Source organism: Microcaecilia unicolor, chromosome 3, assembly GCF_901765095.1.
Source record: "Microcaecilia unicolor chromosome 3, aMicUni1.1, whole genome shotgun sequence".
NCBI classification, from domain to species: Eukaryota; Metazoa; Chordata; class Amphibia; order Gymnophiona; family Siphonopidae; genus Microcaecilia; species Microcaecilia unicolor.
In genome coordinates this window covers 301,957,356-301,981,321 of record NC_044033.1, presented here as the reverse complement: position 1 = coordinate 301,981,321, position 23,966 = coordinate 301,957,356, and the positions used below count along the sequence as shown (strand labels likewise).

At 49.4% G+C, this 23,966-nt stretch overlaps 1 protein-coding gene across 2 annotated transcripts in view; it reads left to right on the top strand.

The window, feature by feature from the left end:
• Positions 1-23,966, top strand: part of LIMA1 (LIM domain and actin binding 1) — a 356,250-nt gene that overhangs the window by 13,629 nt on the left and 318,655 nt on the right. For both annotated transcript variants that reach the window (XM_030198238.1, XM_030198236.1), the window contains exon 2: positions 8,946-9,086. In XM_030198238.1, coding sequence (XP_030054098.1) covers positions 8,971-9,086 — 116 coding nt within the window. In that variant the 5' untranslated portion in view covers positions 8,946-8,970. The remainder of the gene's footprint in view (positions 1-8,945; positions 9,087-23,966) is intronic.

The following is a 23,966-nucleotide window of genomic DNA, read 5'->3' as shown; positions in this document are numbered from 1 at the left end:
GCCCTGAGGACATGCAGGACGACGCCTTGATTCAGCTATAAGCGGTCCTTTGAGATTTCAGGCCTATCCTTATGGGCGTCTGCATGCAGCTGTTACGCTGCCCGAGCCTGTCTTGCTGGTTACTACAGGCAGTGGAACAGCCCGGAGATGGAGCGGAGCCCCTTGCGGAGGTGGCACCGTGGATGGAGTCGGCCTTGTCTTTCTTGGCTGACGCCCTTTATGATCTGGTCAGAGCTTCGGCTAAACAGATGGCTGTGGCGGCTCACCGCCTGTTGTGGCTACGGCATTGGGCGGCTGACATGGCCTCTAAGCATAGGTTGGTGAAGTTGCCCTTTCGAGGCCTTCTCCTATTTGGTGAGGAGTTGGAGATCATTGTTAAAGGCCTGGGGGATGCTAAACCCCAGCGCTTACCTGAGGACAGGCCACGGCCTTCCTCCAAGGGTCAGGCGGTTCCCTCCTCTTACAGACCTCGCTTCAGAGAAGCCGAAGGTACCGCCCAGGGCGTTCTGCTGGGTTCACTTGTCGTGCTTGTTTTCAGCAGAGGAACTCCTTTCGCTCGGAGAAGCATCCGCAGCAGCTGGCTGAAGGCCTGGAGTTCAAGGGCAACCCTCTCAATGATGGTGCGCCGGCCCTTTCCTCGCTCCCTGTATAGGAGGACGACTTTCCCTCTTTCTCGAGGAGTGGGCCAAGATTTCCTCAGATCAGTGGGTCTTGGACCTGATCAGAGATGGCTACAGAATATAGATGGCTATAGAATTCAATGCCCCGATAAGACATGTTTGTGGAGGCCCGATGCGGTTCTGCCGCCAAACGGGCGGCGGTAGAGGAGACCTTACAAGGCTTGATTCACCTAGGGGCGGTGTGCCCGGTGCCTCCCGCCGAGCTCAGGTCTTGGCCGTTACTCCATTTATTTTGTGGTGCTGCGAAAAGGAGGGTCTTTTTGGCCAATCCTAGACTTAAAGAAGTCAACAAGTCTCTAAGAGTGCGGCATTTTCACATGGAAACCCTGTGCTCCGTTATTGCGGCGGTACAGCCAGGGGAGTTTGTCACGTCTCTGGACCTGAAAGAAGCTTACTTGCACATCCTATTTGGCCTCCGCACCAAGGTTTCTTCGGTTTGCGGTGATGGAAAACATTTCCAGTTTCGGGCCTTGCCTTTTGGCCTCGCCACAGCTCCCTGAACCTTTTCGAAGGTAATGGTGGTAGTAGCTGCTTTTCTCAGGCGAGAGGGTATCCGGGTTCACCCGTACCTAGATGACTGGCTCATCAGAGCGGACTCGACAGAAGAGAGTCGTCATGTTACAGCCAGAGTGGTCTAGAGAGAATCCACGTACGTGGAGAACTCAGTAGATTCCCATGGGGCATCAAATGAAAATAAAAAGGTGGGAGTGTGAGCCAGGTGGACCAAAAACTGGAAACCAAAGTAAAATTAAAATATACGTTATTAATTCTACAACAACAAATAATAATAAAATAATTATACATTGAAAATGTCTCGACACAACGTTGTGTTTCGGCCAGATGACCTACATCAGGAGTCTGATTACAGAGGTAAGCAGTGAATCGAGATTATCGATTATTATGATAAAAGAATCTGTGTACGAGAAAAATATGTCCAATGAAAAATCTGCAGACAGAATCTTAAAACGATCTTGAAAAAGACCGTTCTCTGAGTGATCCTTCTGCTACTGCGCGCTGCACAAGCAATAAAAGTGTAAAAATGCCAGAGTGGTCTCAGTACTGCAATCTCTGGGTTGGGTCGTCAATATAGCTAAAAGTCACCTGACTCCCTCTCAATCTCTAGAATATTTGGGGGTCCGGTTCGACACAGCCTCGGGGTATGTATACCTACCCGAGCAAAGGCGGTGCAAGCTTCAGAACCAGGTCCGCCTGCTCCTGAGGATGCCTCGCCCGCGAGCTTGGGACATTGTCCAGCTGTTGGGGTCGATGACGGCCACCTTAGAAGTGGTGCCATGGGCGAGAGCGCACATGAGACCTCTGCAGTGTTCCCTGCTTCATCGATGGTCTCCAATATCTCAGGATTACCAATGCAGACTCACATGGCTCCCTGCGGCCCAACTCAGTATGGAGTGGTGGCTCTCAGACAGCATGCTGCGGTGAGGAATGCCGCTAGCGCTCCCCGATTGGTGCCTGGTGGTAACGGAGGCCAGCCTGAAGGGCTGGGGTGCACATTGTCGGGGAAGGCATGCCCAGGGTCTCTGGACACCCGAGGAGTCGGGGTGGTCCATCAATCGCTTGGAGTTGAAAGCGATGTTTCAGGTGCTTCTGGCCTTTCAATTGACCCTGGAAGGATTGGCTGTCAGTTTTGTCGGACAACACGACAGCAGTGGCCTACATAAATCGTCAAGGCGGCACTCAGTGTCGAGCAGAGGCTGCTCAAATATGCCACTGGGCTGAGCTACATCTGCAGTTTCTGTCTCAGCTCACATGGCAGGTCAGAGCAATGTGCAAGCCGATTAAGCAGGAATCAAATCGACCCAGCAGAGTGGGAACTTGCAGACAAAAGTATTCCTGTAGATCTGTGCCAAATGGGAGATGCCCGTAGCGGATCTTATGGCCTCAAGTGCAAATGCCAAAGTCCCGGCTTTACAGCAGACGGAGAGATCCTCACTTGGTGGGGTGGATGCACTGGCTCAACCCTGGCATCAGGGCCTTCTGTATGTGTTCCCTCCTTGGCCCTTGATAGGGCGAGTACTCCTGCGGATTCGGCTACATCAAGGAGAGGTGGTTCTCATCGCCCCAGAATGGCCCAGGAGGCCGTGGTATGTGGACCTCCGGCGAATGCTGGTGGAGGCTCCCTGGCCCTGACCTCTGGTACCGAATCTGTTGTCACAGGGTCCGGTAACCATGGAGGACGCCTGCTGCTTTGGTCTTACTGCATGGCTATTGAGAGGGCGCAATTGAGAGACAAGGGCTATTCCAGTAAAGTCATTTCCACTCTCCTACAGGCCCGCAAGCGTTCCACTTCCGTGGCTTATGCCAGGATATGGCGCCAATTTGAGGCTTGGTGTGCTTCTAAAGCGATCACACCCATGCGGGCTTCTGTCTCACCGATACTTGACTTTTTGCAGGATGGTTTACAAAAGGCTTGGCCTATAATTCCCTGCGTATTCAAGTGGCAGCCTTAGCATGTTTTCGAGGGAAGGTGGCTGGCCTCTCTCTGGCTGCTTGCCCGGATGTGACACGGTTTCTTAGAAGGGTGCTTCGGCTCTGCCCTCCCATGCAGGCTCCGTGTCTGACCTGGAACCTGGGGTTAGTTTTAAAGGCCCTTCAGTGTTCGCCCTTCGAGCCGTTTAGGCGAGCTTCGGAGAAGGATGTGACCTTAAAGACGGTCTTTTTGGTGGCCGTGACATCGGCGAGACGGGTATCTGAGCTCCAGGCGCTGTCCTGTCGAGACCCATTTTCTGCAATTCTCAGAGTCCGGAGTAATGTTACGTACTGGTACCTTCCTTCATGCCTAAGGTGGTTTCAGCGTTTCACCTAAACCAGCCTATTTTCCTGCCCTCCTTTTCTAAAGAGGAGTTTCCAGAAGCCTATGGGCAGTTGCACCTTCTGGATGTGCGAAGGGCTCTGTTGCAATATCGCGCATGTCAAATGCCTTCAGGACCTCTGACCATCTTTTTCTTCTTTTGTCAGGTCTGCGCAGAAGGTCTCCAGCGTCTAAGGCCACTATAGCCCGTTCTGTCAAAGAAGCTATCTACTATCTGGCCGGCCTCCGCCTGAAGCCTTTAAGGCACATTCCACAAGCGCGATTTCCTCTTCTTGGGCTGAAACTGGAGCACTCTCTCTTCAAGAGATATGTAGTGCAGCTACTTGGGCTTCTAAGCTCTCGTTTGCCCTACATTACAGTCTGGATATGGCTGTCAGGAGAGACGCGCATTTTGGAGCACAAGTGCTGGTGCGTGGTGTGACTTGTTCCCACCCTATCTAGGGATTGCTTTGATACATCCCACTCGTAATGGATTCATCTGCTTCTGCTTGATGACAAGGAAGGGAAAATTAGTTTCTTACCTTGGTAATTTTCTTTCCTTTAGTCATAGCAGATGAATCCATGAGCCCTCCCTCAGTGGTTCATTATGTGATTTCTGTACTTTTATGTTCACTTTTTCCTGTAGATATGTTCCCTCATTGGGAGAGTTGGAAAACAGTCTTCAGGATTTCTGTTCAGTTACAGGAGGATGAGTTCATTCCCTCCAGGAGGATGAGTTCATTCCCTCCTTTGAATTATGTCTCCAGTTTTGGGGCGTTCATCTGCTGTGAGGAAAGTTCATGTGATTATGCTTTGCGGTGGTAACACTGCTTTGGAAGCTTCAAATACTGAAGAGGCAGATGGAGCTAGCTGGCCATGAGGTACTATGGTTTTTCAGTGCCCTCTATCTTTCCCTGCTGGTTGATGGATACAACCCACATGTAATGGATTCATCTGCTATGACTAAAGGAAAGAAAATTACCAAGGTAAGAACCTAATTTTCCCTCTAACATGGTCATCTCCACTCTTGCAGGCCCGCAAGCGGTCCACCTCTGCAGCTTATGCTTGGATCTGGCACAAATTTTAGGCGTGGGGTGTTTCAAAGGTAATCACACCCACACGGGCTACAGTCTCGACAGTGCTGGACTTTTTGCAGGAGGGCTTACAAAAAGGCCTGGCTTACGATTCTCTGCGGTGCAAGTGGCAGCATTATCATGCTATCGAGGGAAAGTCGCTGGCTTGTCCCTTGCTGCTCATCCAGACATTGCCCGATTTCTCAGAGGGGTGCTTAGGCTCCGTCCTCCCGTCTGTTTGCCCTGTCTGGCCTGGAACCTGGGGCTGGTGTTGAAGGCTCTTCAGTGTTCGCCCTTTGAACCGCTTAAGCGAGCTTCGGAGAAGGATGTGACTCTGAAGACTGTCTTTTTGGTGGCCATTACATCGGCTAGACGCATGTCTGAGCTGCAGGCGCTGTCCTATCGGGACCTATTTCTGCAATTCTCAGAGTCTGGAGTAACAGTACGTACAGTGCCTTCCTTCGTGCCTAAGGTGGTTTCAGCGTTTCACCTGAACCAGCCCATTTTTCTTCCTTCCTTTTCTAGGCAAGAGTTCCTGGACTGCTTTGGGCAGTTACATCTTCTGGATGTCCGCAGGGCGCTGTTACAGTATCTACAGATGTCAAATGACTTCAGGACCTCTGATCGCCTTTTTGTCTTGTTGTCAGGTCTTCGGCGTGGAGGCCCGGCGTCTAAGGCCACTATAGCCCGTTGGCTCAAGGAAGTCATTTTTGCTTCGTATCTGCTTTCAGGTCGGTCTCCGCCTGAAGCGTTTAAGGCGCATTCCACGACAGCGATTTCCTCCTCGTGGGCTGAAACGGGTACACTCTCTCTTCAAGAGATCTGTAGTGTGGCTACTTGGGCTTCTCAGCTCTCATTTGTCCGGCATTATAGCTTGATGTTGCAGCGAAGCAGGATGCTAATTTTGGAGCACAAGTGCTTGCTCGCGGTGTGGCCTGTTCCCACCCTACGTAGGATTGCTTTTGTACATCCCATCAATTAATGGATTCATCTGCTGCTGATGGACAAGGAAGGGAAAATTAGGTTCTTACCTTGGTAATTTTCTTTCCTTTAGTCACAGCAGTTGAATCCATGATCCCTCCCTGTCTGACTTGTTTTTTGTTCCGATCTTTCATGCAGATATAGATCTCATTGGGAGAAGTTGGATACCAGTTCTCAAAATTTCTACATGATGATCTACTACAGGAGGTTGAGTTCATCCCTCCTTTGTATGGTTATTGCTCCTGTTCTGGGGCGTTTGTTCGCTGTGAGGAAAGTTTATGTTGTTATACCCTTGTGGTTCACTCTGCTTTGGAAATCTCAAATACTGAAGGCAGTTGGGGCTAGCTGTCCAAGAGGCACTATGGTTTTTCAGTGTTCTCTATCTCCACCTGCTGGTAGGCGGATACAACCTATCAGTTAATGGATTCATCTGCTGTGACTAAAGGAAGGAAAATTACCAAGGTAAGAACCTAATTTTCCCATCACTTTGGTTGCTCTTCTTTGAACCTTTTCTAATTTCTCTAAATCTTTTTTGAGATACGGTGACCAGAATTGAACACTGTACTCAAGGTGAGGTCACACCGTGGAACGATACAGAGGCATTATAATAATCTTGGTCTTATTTTGCATTCTTCACCTAATAATTCCTAGCATGCTGTTTGCTTTTTTGGCTGCCACTGCACACTGGTCAGAAGTTTCAGCGTATTGTCTACAATGAAACCTAGGTGTTTTCTTGAGTGATGACTCCTAAGGTAGACCCCAGCACCAGATAACTATGATTCAGGTTATTCTTCCCAATGTGCATCACTTTGCATTTGCCAACATTAAATTTCATCTGCCATTTGGATGCTCAGTCTTCCAGTTTCCTAAGGTCTTCCTGCAATCCTATATAATAATTCTCATCTCCAATGGGGGAAAAAAAAAACTCTCTGAATGCCCGCCCTCACAGCTGATCCAACCCCCCCCCCCCCCCAACCGTCCTCCCCAACCACAAACTTTGACGTGCAGATTTGACAGAAACACAGCAACTGAAATCGAAAAGGCTCGAGACTCCATGACTCGCTGAACGTCCGCCCTCACAGCTGATCCAACCCCCCACCCTCCCCAACCACAAACTAACATGCGCAGATTTTGACAGGAAAGAACACAGCAACTGAAACCGACAAGGCTCGAGACTCTGTGACTCGCTGAAGAGCCGCACTCCATGTGGACCACAGCCTCCCTCCAGAATTACCGGTGCCAGCAAGAAAACCAGAAAAAGCACCAGACTGCCTCACACGGTGAACAGCCGCCGTTCCAAAAAATACTAACGCGGAACTTCCTCTATCACACACTGAAACACTCTCTAACATACACACACTGTCTCAAACGTACACAATCCAAGGAAACACACATACACTGTAGGGAGCCTGCACGTCGGACAGAAGGGGGGCGCCTGCACTCTGAAATTGGGAGGAAGGGGCGGACCCTGAAACTGGGGGGGGGGGGGGGGGGCGGAACGAACGGACTCTGAAACTGGGAGGGGGGAGGGGACGGAACATGAAACTGGGAGGGAGGGGAGACGACCCTGGAACGGGAGGGAGGGGGGACCCCTGGCACACACTCTCATCACACACAGTCTCTCTCTCACAGACACGCTCGCACCCAGTCTCACTCTCTCTCTGTCACACACTCGCACATTTACTCTTGTCTCTCACACATTCACTCTCACACACACTGTCTCAAACATACACACTATGAGGAAAACCTGTGTAAGAACGGGCCTTTTTCCTAGTTTTTTTTTATAATCCGCATGTATTTTCACAACTTGAGTAAGTTTTGTGCCATCTGTAAATTTAATCACCAGATCATTTATAAATGTGTTAAATAGCACCAGTCCCAGTACAGATCCATGCGTCACTCTACTATTCACCCTCCTCCTTTGAGAAAAATGGCCATTTAACCGTACTGTCTGTTTTCTGTTCAATAACCAGTTCTTAATCCATAGAAGGACATTGCCTTCTATCCGTGACGCGTTAATTTTCTCAGTAGTCTCTCATGAGGAACTTTGTCAAAAGCTTTCTGTAAATGTAGATACACTATGTACATCAACCGGTTCACCTTTATCAAAATGTTTATTCACGCCTTTAAAGAAATGAACTAATTGGTGAGGCAAGACCTCCCTTGGCTTATGGGCAGTTAAGCTGATTCAACCCCCTCTTAGGATTTTGCTGCCCAATGTGTTCTCAGTTTGGTGGTGTTGGTCCTTACTGGGCCCTCTTTGAACTCCTTTGGCAAGCCTCCCTGAAAGATCATGCTCTTAAAGTGGTTTTCCTTGTGACTTCAGCTAGAAGGATTTTGGAGTTGGAGCACTGTCTTGCAGGCAGCTTTCTTTTTCTTCTGATGCTGTATCACTGTGTACTGTCCCCCTTTTCTAACATCATCCAGATAGTGAGGTTGTTCTGGTAATGGAAATCTGAGCACAGTACCATCCCTTTTTATTTATTTTTTATTAATAAACAATTTTTTTTGGCAATGTTTGCTAAAGAATAGTTTTTGAAGTTATAGCGTAAAAGGGAATGGTCTGTATTTGTTAATCACTGGTTACTCCAAATACAATATTTTAAAAATAAACATAGTAAATTAATATGAAGATAAAATAAATATTTTGAGTGGAGGAGTGGCCTAGTGGTTAGGGTGGTGGACTTTGGTCCTGGGGAACTGAGTTCGATTCCCACTTCAGGCACAGGCAGCTCCTTGTGACTCTGGGCAAGTCACTTAACCCTCCATTGCCCCTTGTAAGCCGCATTGAGCCTGCCATGAGTGGGAAAGCGCGGGGTACAAATGTACGAAAAAAAAAAAAATAATAAAATAACTACAAGGTATTAGTTACAAATTAAGAGATTGTCATCATTGTAGTTGGGATTGAATTATTCCTGGAAGCAAGATTCTTGCAGAGCACCTCACTTTAATATTCCCTTATCTCTTGTTTGTCCTAATTAGATTGTAAGCTCTGTCGAGCAGGGACTGTCTCTTCATGTTCAAGTGTACAGCGCTGCGTTCATCTAGTAGCACTTTAGAAATGATAAGTAGTAGTAGTAGGAAGGAAGCACATCAAAAGCATGGTGTGAGAAACTTGCCCTCTCAGTGCCTGTATTGTTTCTATCTATGATATCTTCAGTTTCCATCTGAAATAGTTGCTTAGCTGACTACTGCCTGAATTTAGTTGTGTGATCCTGCTATGACCACTTCCACTTTGAGTGCATTTATACATGTCGAGACTTCCCAATTCCGATACTGACAATTCTACATTCATATAAGAGAACAATTATTTAAGACCCCTTCAAAGAGTCTCCTTTTTGTCAGATCCTATTCTTGGTTCCCTTGGTTATAGTAGTCTTATTTTCCTTTGCTTTCTTCCAGGGTGTCATCTGCACTGGCATACAAGATGGAAGCATCTCCATTTAAGAGGGGACAGTGGTCCTCACAGTCCCTAAGAGTAACAGCTAAAGAGCTGTCACTGGTAAACAAGAAGTCTGGATCTATCCAGGAACGCTTCTCTAAGTATGTATTAAATTGTTTTGGTTGGCTTCTGCGATATGTTAACACAATTCTATAGTTGATTTTAATCGCCACTTTTTCTCTTTTATTTGAAAGTGAAGCTGAGTTCAGGGGGTGGGGAAGGGGGTAGGTAATATGAATGACTTGATATATAGAATGACATTATAAAATTATCTGGGGGGTATATGTGCATAAAAGTGCTGAGGAAAACGGCACCTAACTTCCTTGTCATCAAGCAGATGAAGCCATTACGTATGGGTTGTGTCCATCAACCAGCAGGGGGAGATAGAGAGCACTCAACTTTTCACAGTGCCTCATGGCCAGCCAGCTCCACTGTCTCTTCAGTATTCTCTATCTCCCCAAGCAGGGTGGCTGCAGCTTCTTCGAGCTCCATCAAAAATCTGCCTGGGGTGGCTCCTGGCTTGCCAGTTGTTAGCCGGGGTGTTAGAGGCTATAGCAGCTTCACTTTGAAGGCACATAGGTTAGCCCTTTCCCTGCCTTACCCATACCCCCGTGGATGTGGACATATTAGCTTGCTTTTCCCTTTCCTTTCCCACTCAGTGGATGCAGGCACATTGGTTCGCCTTTCCCTGCCTTCCCACTCATCTGAGCCGCCGGAGTTCTTATTCCCTCGGCTTTCCTCACAGCGTTAAAAAAAAAAATGGAACAGAGGTTTTCCTTTGATTCTTTTGTGGGACCGGAGCTGTGATACTCGGTCCGGTGAGGTAAGAGTGTTTTCTAACTCCTCCAGGGTGGGCCCGCGATCGGGGCGTTTTTGGCGCGAAACCGCCACTTTGAATTTTCTCGCTGTTGTCGGCGATGGCTGCAGAGAATGTAAAGCGCTGTTCCCGGTGTGGCAAGCGCAAATCAGCAGCGGGACTCTGTAAATCGTGCTGTACAGGTGTAAGAGCTGGCCCGAGCATGGTGAGCGATGATTCTTCCCGCTCAGAGCTGGCAGCGGACGCCATTTTGAATTCTCCACCTGGCGCGGCCTCCGTAGAGACGGAGAGCCCTGAGCCGGGGGGGGTGGGGGGAAGGACCGCGAATTGAGGCTATTCAGGGAGCGGCTAGCCCCGGACGGGATCTGGGTGCCCAGGGCGAGTTTTTTCTCCCCTGATTTTGTGTTGTTATTGCATAAAGCATACATGCTGAAAGAGCTCTCCCTCAAGGGTCGTCTGAGGCCCCTTCTATTGTCCCCCCCCCGGTGGATTCTGGCCTGGGACTGCCCGCTGAGGCTATTTTCCCTGATAATTGACATAAAGAAAAGCGTAGAAGGGCTAATTCCCCTTCAGATTGTGGTGCACCTCCTTTTCCCCACCCCCCCGTGGTCGGGCTGTGAGGATTCGGAGAGTTCTGGCAGGCCTGCATGGTCTGAGGAGACAGATTCAGGTGCAGAATTACCACCGGATCTGGATGATCCCTCCGCGGTGAGGATTTTCCACCGTGATGAGCTGCCAGTGCTTATTTCAGATGCCCTACAGGTCCTTTCTATTGAAGAGCCTGACAGTGGCACGGCCTCCTCTGTGAATCCTAGGATGGCTAGTACCAAAAAGCCTGCTCGAGCCTTTCCTTTGCATGACTCCATCCAAGAGCTTATTTCCTCTTAGTGGGCTGACCCCGAGGGACCTTTGAAAGTTTCCAGGGCTATGGGTCAATTATACCCTCTGCGTGAGGAGCATTTGGCTCGCTTTGCAATGCCTAAAGTAGATGCCCTAGTCACTGCGGTGACAGAGAACTACCCTCCCTGTGGAAGGAGGAGTTGCCCTGAAGGATATACAAGACCGTAAGGTCTTACTGTTCGGGCGTCTGCATGCAGTTGTTATGCTGCTAGAGCCTGCCTGGCGTGGTTGCAACAGGCAGTGGAACAGCCCGGAGATGGAGCGGAGCCCTTTTCGGATGTGGCTCCGCGGCTGGAGTCGGCCTTGTCTTTTTGGCTGATGTCCTTTATGATATTGTCAGAACTTCGGCTAAACAAATGCAGTAGCAGTGGCGGCTCGCCGTCTTATTTGGCTCGACATTGGGCAGCGGACATGGCCTCTAAGCAAAGGTGGTGAAGTTGCCCTTTCAAGGCCTTCTCCTATTTGGTGAGGAGTTGGAAAAAAAATTGTTAAGGCCTGGGAGATCCTAAACCCCAGCGCTTGCCCGAAGATTGGCTGAGGCCTTCCTCCAAGGGCCAGGCTCGGTCCACTTCCTCTTATAGACCTCGCTTCCGTGAAACTAGAAGGTACCGCCCGGGGCGTTCTGCTGGGGTTCACTTCTTGTGCCCGTTTTTTCAGCAGAGGAACTCCTTTCGCTCGGACAAGCGTTCTGCAAGCCACCGGCTCTAGGCCTGGAGTTCAGGGGCGACCCTCTTAATGATGGTGTCGCCCTCCTCGCTTCCTGTCATCGGAGGACATCTTTCCCTCTTTGCGAGGAGTGGGGCCAATATTTCCTCAGATCAGTGGGTTCTGGACCTGATCAGAGATGGCTACAGAATAGAATTCAACGCCCCAGTAAGAGACGTGTTTGTGGAGTCCCGATGGCGGTTTCTGCTGCCAATATGGGCGGCGGTAGAGGAGACTTTGCAAGGTCTGATTCAGTTAGGGGCTGTGTCCCCGGTACCTCCCAACCGAACACGGCTACGGCCGATACTCCCATCTACTTTGTGGTGCCGGTGAAAAGGTGGGTCTTTTCGCCCTATTCTGGACTTAAAGAATTAAACAAGTCCCTGAGAGTGCGGCATTTCCACGTGGAAACCCTGCGCTCCGTCATTGCTGCGGTACAGCCAGGAGAGTTTCTCGCGTCTCTAGACCTGAAAGAAGCTTACTTGCACATACCAATTGGCCCCCGCACCAGAAGTTTCTGAGGTTTGCGGTGTTGGGAAACATTTCCAGTTCCGGGCCTTGCCTTTTGGGCCTTGCCAGAGCTCCCTGAACCTTTTCGAAGGTAATGGTGGTAGTAGCTGCTTTGCTCAGGCGCGAAGGTATCAGGGTTCACCCGTACCTAGATGACTGGCTCATCAGAGCAGACTCTGTAACAGAGAGCTATTAAGCTACAGCCAGAGTGGTCTCAGTACTTCATCTCTAGGCTGGGTCGTCAATATGGCCAAAAGTCACCTGACCCCCCTCGCAATCTCTAGAATATTTGGGGGCCAGGTTCGACACAGACTCGGGCTATGTATACCTACCCAAGCTAAGGCGGTGCAAGCTTCAGAACCAGGTCCGTCTGCTCCTGAGGATGCCCGCCCGCGAGCTTGGGACATTGTCCAGCTGCTGGGATCGATGACAGCCCCATTGGAAGTGATGCCCTGGGTGAGAGCCACCTGAGACCTCTACAGTATTCCCTACTTCAAAGATGGTCTCCTATTTCTCAGGATTATCAGTGCAGACTTACTTGGCTCCCTGCGGCCTGACTCAGCATGGAGTAGTGGCTCTCAGACCAGCATGCTGCGGCGAGGAATGCCGGCTGGCGCGTCCCCGATTGGTGTCTGTAGTGACAGAAGCCAGCCTGAAGGGCTGGGCGTACATTTGCAAGGGAGCATGCCCAGGGTCTATGGACACCCGAGGAGTCGGAGTGGTCCATCAAACCGCCTGGAGTTGAAGCGGTGTTTCAGGCGCTTTTGGCCTTTCAAGGACCCTGGAGGATTGGCTGTCAGAGTGATGTCGGACAACACGACAGCAGTGGCCTACATAAATCGACAAGGCTGGCACTCAGTGCAGAGCACTGGCCGCGCAGGCCGAACAGATTTGCCACTGGCCGAGCTGCGTCTTCAGTTTCTGTCGGCAGCTCACATTGCAGGTCAGAGCAACGTGCAAGCCGATTATCTAAGCAGGCATCAGATTGATCCAGCAGAATGGAACTAGCAGACGAAGTATTCCTGCAGATATGTGCCAAATGGGGCAAGCCCGTGATGGATCTTATGGCGACAAGTTCAAATGCCAAAGTCCGTGCTTCTTCAGCAGACGGAGAGATCCTCGCTCGCAGGGTTTGGATGCCTTGACTCAGCCTGGCCTCCGGGCCTACTATATGTGTTCCCTCCGTGGCTCTTGAATAGGGTGCGTGCTCCTGCGGATTTGGCTGCACCCAGGAGAAGTGTCCTCATCGCACCGGATGGCCCAGGAGGCCTTGGTATGCGGACCTCCGACAGATGTTAGTGGAGGCTCCCCTTCCTTTACCTCTGGTACTGAACCTGTTGTCACAGGGCCCGGTAGACATGGAGGACGCCTGCCGCTTTGGTCTTATGGCATGGCGATTGAGAGGCCGCAATTGAGGGACAAAGGCTATTCAACACAGTCATTTCCACTCTCCTGCAGGCCCGCAAGCGTTTCCACTTCCGTGGCTTATGCCAGGATTGGTGCCAGTTTGAGTCTTGGTGTGCTTCAAAAGCGATCACACTCATGCAGGCTCCTGTCTCGCCGATTTCTGGACTTTTTGCAGGATGGTGTACAAATAGGCTTGGCCTATAATTCCCTGCAGGTGCAAGTGGCAGCGTTGGCCTCCCTTCGGGTAAGGTTGAAGGCGTCTCTTTAGCTGCTCATCCAGATGTGGCACGGTTTTCTTAGTGGGGTGCTTCGGCTCCGGCCTTCCGTGCGAGCACCCTGTCCAGCTTGGAACCTGGGGCTAGTTTTGAAGGCCCTGTAGGCTTCTCCTTTTGAGCCGCTTCGGCGAGCATCGGAGAAAGATTTGACACTAAAGGCCATTTTTCTTGTGGCCATTACTTCGGCGAGACGGGTATGTCAGAGCTCCAGGCGCTGTCCTGTAGAGACCCATTTCTGCAATTCTCAGAGTCTGGGGTCACGGTTCGGGACCGTGCCTTCCTTCATGCCTAAGGTGGTTTCAGCGTTTCATCTAAACCAGCCTATTTTCTTGCCCTCCTTTGATAAGGAGTTTCCAGAATCTTTTGGGCAGTTGCACCTGTTGGATTGTGTGCAGGACTCCTGCTGCAGTATCTGCGAGTTACTATCTCTTTCAGGATCTATGATCATCTGTTTGTTTTGCTATCAGGTCCTCACAGAGGGCCTCCAGTGTCTAAAGCCACTATTGCCCACTGGCTCAAACAAACTATCTTTTCAGCCTTATCTGCTTGCCGGCCGGTCTCCGCCTGTAGTCTTTAAGGCGCATTCTACCAGAGCGATTTCTTCCTCTTGGGCTGAAACTGGAGCACTCTCTCGTCAAGAGATATGCAGTGCAGCAACATGGGCTTCTTTCTTTTGCCCGACATTACAGGCTGGATGTGGCTGCTAGGAGGGATGCGCGTTTTGGAGCACAAGTGCTAGCGCGTGTGTGACCTGTTCCCACCCTATATAGGGATTGCTTTGTTACATCCCATACGTAATGGCTTCATCTGCTTGATGACAAGGAAGGGAAAATTAGGTTCTTACCTTGGTAATTTTTCTTTCCTTTAGTCATAGCAAGATGACGCCATGAGCCCTCCCTGTATGATTGTCTGTATGCTGTGAATCTGTTTCAGGTTCTGTTCTTGTTTCCTGAAGTTTCTTCCTTGGGAGAAAGTTGGAAAACCGTCTTCAGGATTCATGTTCACTTATAGGAGGATGAGTCCATTCCCTCCAGTTTGTTTTGGAGGATGAGTCCATTCCCTCAAGGAGGTTGCGTGTAACCCCTCCAGTTATACAATAAGGAGGACGAGTTTATTCCCTCCAGGAGGATGTGTTCATTCCCTCCTTTTGAGTTCATGCCCTTGTTAAGGGGCCATCGTTCGCTGTGAGGAAAGTTCATGTTATTCCCATTGCGGTTTGCCATACTGCTTTGGAAGCTTCAAATACTGAAGAGGCAGTGGAGCTGGCTGGCCATGAGGCACTGTAAAAAGTTGAGTGCTCTCTATCTCCCCCCGCTGGTTGATGGACACAACCCATACGTAATGGCTTCATCTGCTTGATGACTAAAGGAAAGAAAATTACCAAGGTAAGAACCTAATTTCCCTTTTTTGACACATACACGGGAATTCTAGGAGCAAAGAATGGGCTGAGCCAGGGGTGGGGCTTGGCACTTGTGTATATTTATATAAAATACATTATGTGCTAGTTCTACCAGCATGAACATTGTCAGCCACTCCGCTCGGCCGAGTCATCGTCTCTCTCTCTCTCTCTCTCTCTCTCCCTCTTTCACTTGTCCGTGCGTCTGCTTCCGACTCCACACTCGCCAGTGCAGTTCGCTCTTATCGCCCCACAGTTCAGCTAGCTAGGTTTTTATACTCAATTTAACCAGCTAGGCTTTAATCCACAGTTCAGCCCAGCCAGGCTTTTCTCCACAGTTCAGCCCAGCCAGGCTTTCTCCACAGTTCAGCTAGCTAGGCTTTTAAACACAGTCCAGCTAGCTAGGCTTTTATACTCTGTTTAACCAGCCAGGCTTTTTTCCACCGTCCAGCCAGCCAGGCTTTTCGCCACAGATCAGCTAGACAGGCTTTTATACTCAATTTAATCAGCCAGGCTTTTCTACACCGTTCAGTTAGTAAGGCCTCAGAAATCAGCAAGGCCTCCAAAACTCCCTTCAGTCAGCCCCGCTTAAACCCAGTTCCACAAGTTGGGCTAAAAATGATCCACCACCCACAACTGTCAACAACTTATCTCTTGACATCCACCCACCGGATCTTTCCTGACTATTATGCTTTCCTTGTTACATTGGGCTCCTCCAGCAATCACTCTTCTCCTCCAGTCACTTCCTCACCCACCTCCATCTTTTCTTCCACACCTTCTCCTTCTACCTGCTCCAACTCCTCCCATTCCATCCTCTCATTCTCCACCCACTCACTCAGGTGTTCCACCCTCTCCTCAGCTGATTACATTTCCCAATCCGCCTCCTCTCTTTCCTTCTCCTGCAACTCTGGTTCTCGTTTGTCATGACCTCTCTTATTCTTCCAGGGAGTCTGAAATCTGTGTTCTCTATGCTTCTGCCTCCGTCCCTCCCGCAGTGCATTCTGGGTTCTGTAGTTGTTCTGGTCTTGTTTTTCCCTCCCTGCAATGCATTCTGGGATCTGTGGTTTCTATGATTCTCACAACATGCGCTAAGTTACTAGTGCCTCATTAGGTGTAACATTGTGCAGAAGCTCTTGGGTAGACTATTTTATTAAAGCGGGTACAGCGCATATGTTGCCTTTATAAAATAAGGTGCCTAAGCAGAGAGGCACATAAGTGCATTCTTTAAAATTGCCCTCAATATGCTTGTGATATAAACTTCTGTGCCATTTCATTGTACCATTTCATCACTTCATTAGGGATGGTGTACCACTATGTTGGGCTATACTTAATAGATAATCTGATCTTAATAAAACATTTGGCTCCCGGTCAATGTGCTGTAAAGATTGTTTTATAGCAGCACCTAAGTTTTATTGAATAATTGCACAACATTCGTATTCCTTAGCATCCCTCCGGACCGGCCCAGAATGTGACTGATGGGTTGTGTACGCCTTCCAGCAGGTGGAGACTGAGAAAAAAAGTTGCGACTCTAGCCTGCCAATAAGAACCCTTGCTATCTAGAGAAAGATCCAGTAATCTCAGTCTCCAGCAGGTGGAAGGTGGTGAGCCCTTCAGTCTCAGACTTTATATTAAGCTTTCTTTGATGTGGTACTTTTCTCTTGTATCCCTATGCATTTTGAAAAAAAAACAACAAAAAAACCCTGCTGTTTGGAGGCTGAGGCCCGTGGGGGTCTCTCAGAGCATCGGGGGTGCCACACTCGGAAGGCCGAGTCTCTCCCCCCCCCCCCCCCAATCCTCCCTGGTGCTGGCAAATTTGTCTCTGCTAGCCTGTTTTGCTTTTAAAGCAAACATAAGATTTTCCTCATGTGCCTCAAGGAGGGCAGCTTTAGAGGAGGGAGAGGCAGCTGCTGAAATTAAAAAAAAAAAAAAAAAAGAAACTAGCCTCCTGGTCTGCTGGCTTGGCAGAGCAGGGCAGCTCTGGAGCGATCAGCTGTTATCTGATCAGCTGTTTCTTGTTTATTTTCTTTCTTTTATTTTAGCGCTGTAGGGGAACTCCGCTGCTGTTGGGTCTGTCAGCGGTGGGGTTTAGGAACGGCTGTGTGTGCTGGTATTGCACGGATCTAAAAAAGAGGACCAGGGTGCTGGTACCGTTATACTGTCGGCGCTGTCGGGGGAGGGGGGTGTCCGAATCCGTTTGTTTGTCACCAGTCGAGTCTTCCTCTTCTTCGGTGCTGATGTCAGCGGGAAACGCCGCCATTTTGGAAGTAAAAGTGTAGGATGAAGTGCATGCGAGAGACAGATGTCAGAATCCTGAGGCAGAGAGCCTGCTGCTTGGTCTATGAGGCGGGAGCTTGCAGCTGGGGGGATTTTTAGCCTCCTTAAGCTGCTTATATGGACCTGCCTATAAGGTATGACCAGTTGAGCAAAAATATATTGCACCTTTTGCTCAACTGGTCATATTGCACCTGTGATTCTCTGCAATAAATTGTGAATCAGCTTCTGGTTATTTGTTCTCTCTGGACAAAACAACAAGGGAAAAATCTCAGCAATAAAGAAGGCACAGCTAATGTCTCTAGTTTCCCAACCAAAATATTTCAGATATCCTTTCGATCTATGCTATATCAGACAGGGATTGCTCTGAAGCTGGCTTAGCATGGCATCCTTATTTAAAAAAAAACAACCCAAAACAAACCATATATATTGTGATAGTCACATCCAGGATAGTTGAGTTAAGGCAGTTTCAGTTTGAAATACAAGTCCCAGAAGGCATTGCAGGCAAGGAGCCAGGGGGTGAGATGAAGAACCCGGACTGGACTCCTAGCTGCAATCGGGGAAGACATAGGTGTAAGCTGGCAGGATGGGTAGAGTGGCTACCACTAGGGGGAAAGAGAGGAAACCCTGTGTGCAGGAGCTCATCATTAGTCTAATGCTTAACTCAGCTGGTATGGGTGTGGGGGAAGCTAGTGGAAGGAGAATGATTGGTTGTGAGAGCAGAAGCCAGGGATTGATTAGGCAGGTGGGAAGGAGTCCCAGAGGAGTTCAGTTCAGGAGGAGAGAAGAAGTGAGAGAGAAGCAGTTGCAGGGGAAATCCCTTGGGTGTGAGAAGTCCCTAAAGTATTGAAACCTCCTGAAGGTAAAGGCTGCTTTGTGATTTAACTGGGATGATGAATTGAATGAATTGTTTGTCTTGGGAATTGAACCTCTGTTTACTGTGCACTGGATAAAGAGCCCAGACTGAAGCTGACTGTGAACCTGTATTGAATCCTGGTAGGTGCTGGCAGCCTACTGCTTAAAGGGGACTATTTGCCACACACTTTCAGGTGGCCTACATGTGTTTAAGATTGAAGGTGAATGCTGCTGTTGGAACCGTGTATCAGGTCTACTAGAAACCTGCATGGAATATATATATATATATATATATATATATATATATATATATATACACACACTATATATATAGTTTCTCTCGGTTAACAACCATGTTTCCATCTGTATTTTTATTTTGCTAAGGTTATGCTGCTCTACAGACGGTCAGTTTGGTTGTAGATTGATAAGGATTCCCTTCTGGAGAGCAGTATATATAATTAGACTGTTACAAGCTCATTTTTCCTGTCCCTCTCCCCCCATCCCTCCCCCTCTTTTTTCCACCATATAGTGGGGTGCAAAGTTCTGAAATAAGAAGCTCTTGATGCAGTTTTCAAGCTTCAGTGTACCATTTTTCATATAACTTTCGTCCAAGGCTGGGCCATGTCCAGACATCTGCATTTGGGGATGTGTGCACAGCTGACACTTACCTGGTTCGGTGCCAGCACTCTGCCCTAACTAGCCAGGTCTCACCAACCAAAGGTAGGGCTTCTAGTCTTTTTTTTTTGGCTGATCAAACTCCTACAGTCAAGGCTGATTGAGAATTAAGAGCATAAGCGTTGCCACACTAGTAGGGCACTCCATAGGTCCATCAGGCTCAGAGTCTGGTCTCCAACAATACCCACATCTGCACCCAGACTACCCACTAAATTTCTGTTTTCGTTTTAGGCAGTTAGTGCTAATATTCTGCAGCGTATTTTCCAGTTAAATCTCTTTGAATTCTGATTTCTAAGGGGGTTCTTCGCAACAGGTAACCTAAAGTTTAGGTGCCGGAATGAGGCAATTACATGTGTTATAGCTTGTATAGCATTCTAGCATTAGTCTGCTCTTATGGATCTTATTGCTCTCAGGCACATAACAATTAGTTCTCTTGCTCTCGGCAAGGCAAGTGTACAGGCACAGCCTCTGCTCCCTGTAGGCGCTCGCTTGGCGCCATTTCAAGTGAGGTGGGTCTCCATTACTTCGGATTCGTGGGTAATGCAGATTATTCGAGTAGGGTACGCATTACAGTTCGCACACTGTTTGTCGGATATATTTTAGAATCTCCTTGCCGTTCTCGCATTACACTTGTAGCCGTCAGAGATGCTCTCCGCAGGCTTCTGGACCTTTGAGCAATTTCTCTCCAGGGTCAAGGTCGTTGCTTCATTTTCTGTCCGGTTCCCAAGAAAGAGGGTCCTTTCTGTCCGATTTTAGATCTCAGGGCGGTCACTCATGGCCTCTAGGTGCCCTTTTTTTCGAAGGGGGACGTTGCGGCTTGTCTTTGTTGCAGTGCGGTCAGGGGAGTTTCTGGCTTCTCTTGTTTTTACAGAAGCCTACTTCCACATTTCTATTTGTCCTGCACATCTTTGTTTTCTTCGTTTACCAAGGTCAAGGTAGTTGTAGCGGCGGCTATCTCAATGGAGGGCATTTTATTGCATCTTTAGTTGGACAAGTGGTGGTTCCGGGTCAAGTCTTGCCACGAGAGTCTTCTGGTGACAGCTCAGGTGGTAGAAGTCTTGCAGTCCTTGCCTTGGGTAGTCATTGTGCACAGGAGCCGTCTTCTACCTTCTTAGTCGATAGAGTATCTGAGAGTTAGGTTTCTAATTAGGCAGGGTCGCGTGTTTTCTGTCGACTCGAGTCCTCCAGTTTCAGACTAAACTTTGTCACTTTGGCCAGATTTTGAGTCCGTTGACGAGATTTTCTGCAGGTTTTGGGGAACCATGGCGGTAGCGATCGAGGTGGTGCCCTAGGCTAGGTTTCACCTGAGGTCTCTTCAGAGTTCGCTACTGTCGAGATGGTCATCTCAGAAGGTTTCGCTTCACAAACTTTGCTCCTTTCGTTCCAGGTGAAGTCCAGTCTACATTGGTGGCTTCGGGACTCCAATATGACCAAAGGTATGCCTTTAGATCAGCCCTGTTGGTCTGTAGTGTCGGTGGATGCCAGTCTCCATGGCTGGAGAGCTCACTGTCAGAATCAGTTTGCTCAGGATCTCTGGTCTCTTCAGAAGACATTATTTTCAATTAAACCTGTTAGGGACCATAGCGATTCGACTGGAGCTCCAGCGGTTTATTCTTCTTCTGACAGGCCGAGCAGGTTGTGCTATCTCAGGCAAGGTTGCAGCGGTCGCATATCTCATTCGACAACGAGGAATGAAGTCTCTGCCGTTGGAGCGAAAAGCGTCGCCATTGCTTCTAGGGGCGGATGCTCATCTGGTGGCTCTTTCAGCGGCTCATGTAGCAGGGGTCCTAAATGTTCAAGCAGATTTTCTCAGTTGTCACATGCTTGAGTTCAGACAGTAGTCGCTATCCAAAGTGGCGTTGCGGCTGTTGCTCGATCATTGGGGGTCTCCCAAGATGGATCAGTTTGCTTCCGCCAGCAATGCAAAACTTCCTCCAAAGTGCAGGGCATGGACGTTCTTCTACAGTCCTCGTCAGCTGGTCTAATGCATGCTTTTCCTCCTTGACTTCTGGTAGGACGTCTTTGTTTAGAAGGTCGAGACACACAGGGGACGTCTGATTTTGGTGGCACTGGTCTGGCCCCAAAGGCTGTGGTGCGCCAATCTTCTACGTCTTCGGGTAGACCTTGTCGTCGTCTTCAGATTTAGGTCCAGCGAGGTTTCTTCTCGTAGGGTCCTGTCGTTCATCCGGATCCGGATCGATGCTGTCTTACGGCCTGGCTCTTGAAAGGGCTAGACTGATTAAGAAAGGTTATTCTGCTCAGCTACTTGCTTCTATGCTTTGTTCTCGTCGATGATTTTACTATTTTGTTTTATGTGCGCACTTGGAGGATATTTGAGGACTGGTGTAAGGGCTTTAGCCTATCTCCTTTTAGTGCTTCGGTTTTGTTGCAGAGGGGCTTTGTCTAAGGCTTTCCTTTGGCCTCTCTTCAGGTGCAGGTTGCGTTTTGTCTCGCCCTTTCACGGTCATATCCAAGGGAGGTCTTTGGCTAGTTATCTCGATGTGATGCGTTTTTTGAGCGGGGTTAATATTCTTCGTTCTCCCTCGCAATGTTCTTTTCCTCGTTGGGATCTGAATTGGGTGCTTGCGGTTCTTACTAACCTTCCCTTCGAGCATTTGTCCTGTAATTTGCAGGACTTGACTCTGAAGATAGTATTTTTGGTAGCTGTTGCTTCGGCTAGGCGAGTTTTGGAGTTGCACGTGCTGCTGTGTTGATCCTCCGTTTCTACACTTATGCTCTGATCGAGTGGTGTTACGGACCGTCCCTTCCTTTCTTCCCAAGGTAGTGTCTTGATTTTCAGGTTTCTCCGCCAGTGCTCTGGCCTGGGTTAGGTTCTTTTTCCGGATCAGAAGAGCAGCGGCATTTGAAGTTTTTGGATGTCAAATGGGTGTTGATGACATCCGCCGATCTGTTCGTTTGTTCTGTTTGGAGGTGAGCGTAAGGGGTTCATGGCCTCTATGCATACTATTTCTAGATGACTTTAAGTAATGATTACTTCAGCTTATCTTCTTTCTGGGAAACCTGTTCTAGAGCATGTTGAAGCTCATTCTACAAGAGGTCACGTAGCTTCGTGGGTGGAGCGTTGTCTGGTGCCTCCACAAGACATTTGTAGGATGGCGATCTTGTCGTCTATACATTCTTCTAAACGGCAGTGCTTAGAAAAAGAATGTCGTTGTCGGGTTGCTTTTGAAGCACGCGTTTTGTCGGCGGGGCTGCTAGGGTTCCTCCCGTATTTTCACTGCTTTGTTAATTCCCATCAGTCACATTCTGGTCCGGTCCGGAGGGACGCTATGAAAGGGTAAATTAGACCTTACCTGCTAATTTGCTTTCCTTTAGTCCCTACGGACCGGTCCAGATCCCTCCCTTCAGTTTTCTGTATTTCTTTGGAGCTTTGTTGTTAGTTTGTTGATCTATATAGTTTAAAAGAATAAAAATAAAAAATAAAAATAAATATAAAAAACACAAAAGAAGTTTACTGAACTGTCCCATTTGAAGGACCATGAAATGTTTGAAGGCACTCGCCCGTTGTTGGCAATGTGCCGGTGGGTGCTCAGGTTTTTGGATGCACAGGTTATGTATTTCTTCTATGGCTTTACTTTATTTATTTATTGCATTTGTATCCCACATTTTCCCACCTATTTGCAGGCTCAATGTGGCTTACATAGTTTTGTTAACATTGTCATTCCAGGATATCAGATACAGTTAGTGTTGTGCAGAGATTAAGTAAGGGAAGAGAGAAGAAGGAAGGGAGTGATTCTCCGAGGACAAGCAGGCTGCTTGTTCTCACTGATGGGTGACGTCCACGGCAGCCCCTCCAATCGGAAACTTCACTAGCAAAGGCCTTTGCTAGTCCTCGCGCGCCGATGCGCACCGCGCATGTGCGGCCGTCTTCCCGCCCGAACCGGCTCGTGTTCATCAGTCTTCTTTTGTCCGCGCTCTGGACGGTCGTGTTTACACCATTCGCGCCCCTTAAGTTGACCCTCGCGCGTCTTTGAGCTTTTTGCTTGAAAAAAAAAAAAGGATATTGGAGAAAGACCTTTTCGGTCTTTTTCCCTTTCCCGTGTTTCCAGTTTTTGCCCCGCTAAGTTTCCTTTCGTTTTCGGGGTAGGCCCTTTTGAGGCCTCGGTTCGAGTTTTTCTCCCTATTTTTGGTGCATTTACCGCCATTACGAGTTTCGATTTCGCCGGCGTGATTTTTCCGCCCATGTCATCGAAGTCTCCCAGCGGCTTCAAGAAGTGCACCCAGTGCGCCTGGGTAATCTCGCTCACTGATAGGCACGCGTCGTGTCTTCAGTGTCTGGGGGCTGGGCACGGCCCGCAGGCCTGTAGTCTTTGCGCCCTTTTACAGAAAAGGACTCAGGTAGCGAGATTGGCCCAGTGGAACATGTTGTCCTCGGGCTCTTCGTTGGCAACAGCACCGGGGGTATCGAGTGCATCGACGTCGACAGCGTCAAGACCTTCGACCTCGGCATCGACCCTCTGCATCGTCGGTACCGAGACATCAGAAGGCTGCGTCGGCGTCAGTGGTACCGGGACCTCCGCTAGTGCTGATGTTGTCGGACGGCGGTGCTTCGACCGGAGTGCAGGTGAGGGCTGTCCATTCCCCTGCTGGTGGCGGTGAGCCTTCGGGTGGGTCTCCCCCTACCCTGAGGGCTCCTGCGGTACAGCCCCCCCGAGACCGACTTTCTTCGGCCTTGGCCCCGAGGAAGCGACGGTTGGATTCTACGTCCTCCTCGTCGGTACCGGGAAGTTCCGGTGACATGCTTCGTTTGAAAAAGTCAAAGACGCATCGACACCGGTCTCCTTCCCGCATCGGTACCGAGAGCTCTGGGTCGCCGAGGGGGTCGGCACCCAGTAGGCATCGGCACCGGGAGGACCGCTCACCCTCTGTTCAGGAGGTGTCGTTGCGCTCCACCTTGGACAGCCCGGAACAGCCTCCATGCCCGGAACAGACTCTGACCTCGACGCCTGCATCGGCTTCTATGTCTTTCTCCACAGCTGCCCTGCACGAGAGTCTCCGGGCCGTTCTCCCAGAGATCCTGGGAGAGCTGTTGCGCCCTTCCCCTCCGGTACCGGGGGTGCTTGCGCCTCCGGTACCGTCGAGTGAGGCGCCGGCTGGCCCCTTGCCCGGGGTGAGGTCTCCGACGACTGCGGCCGCCTCCCAGGAAGGC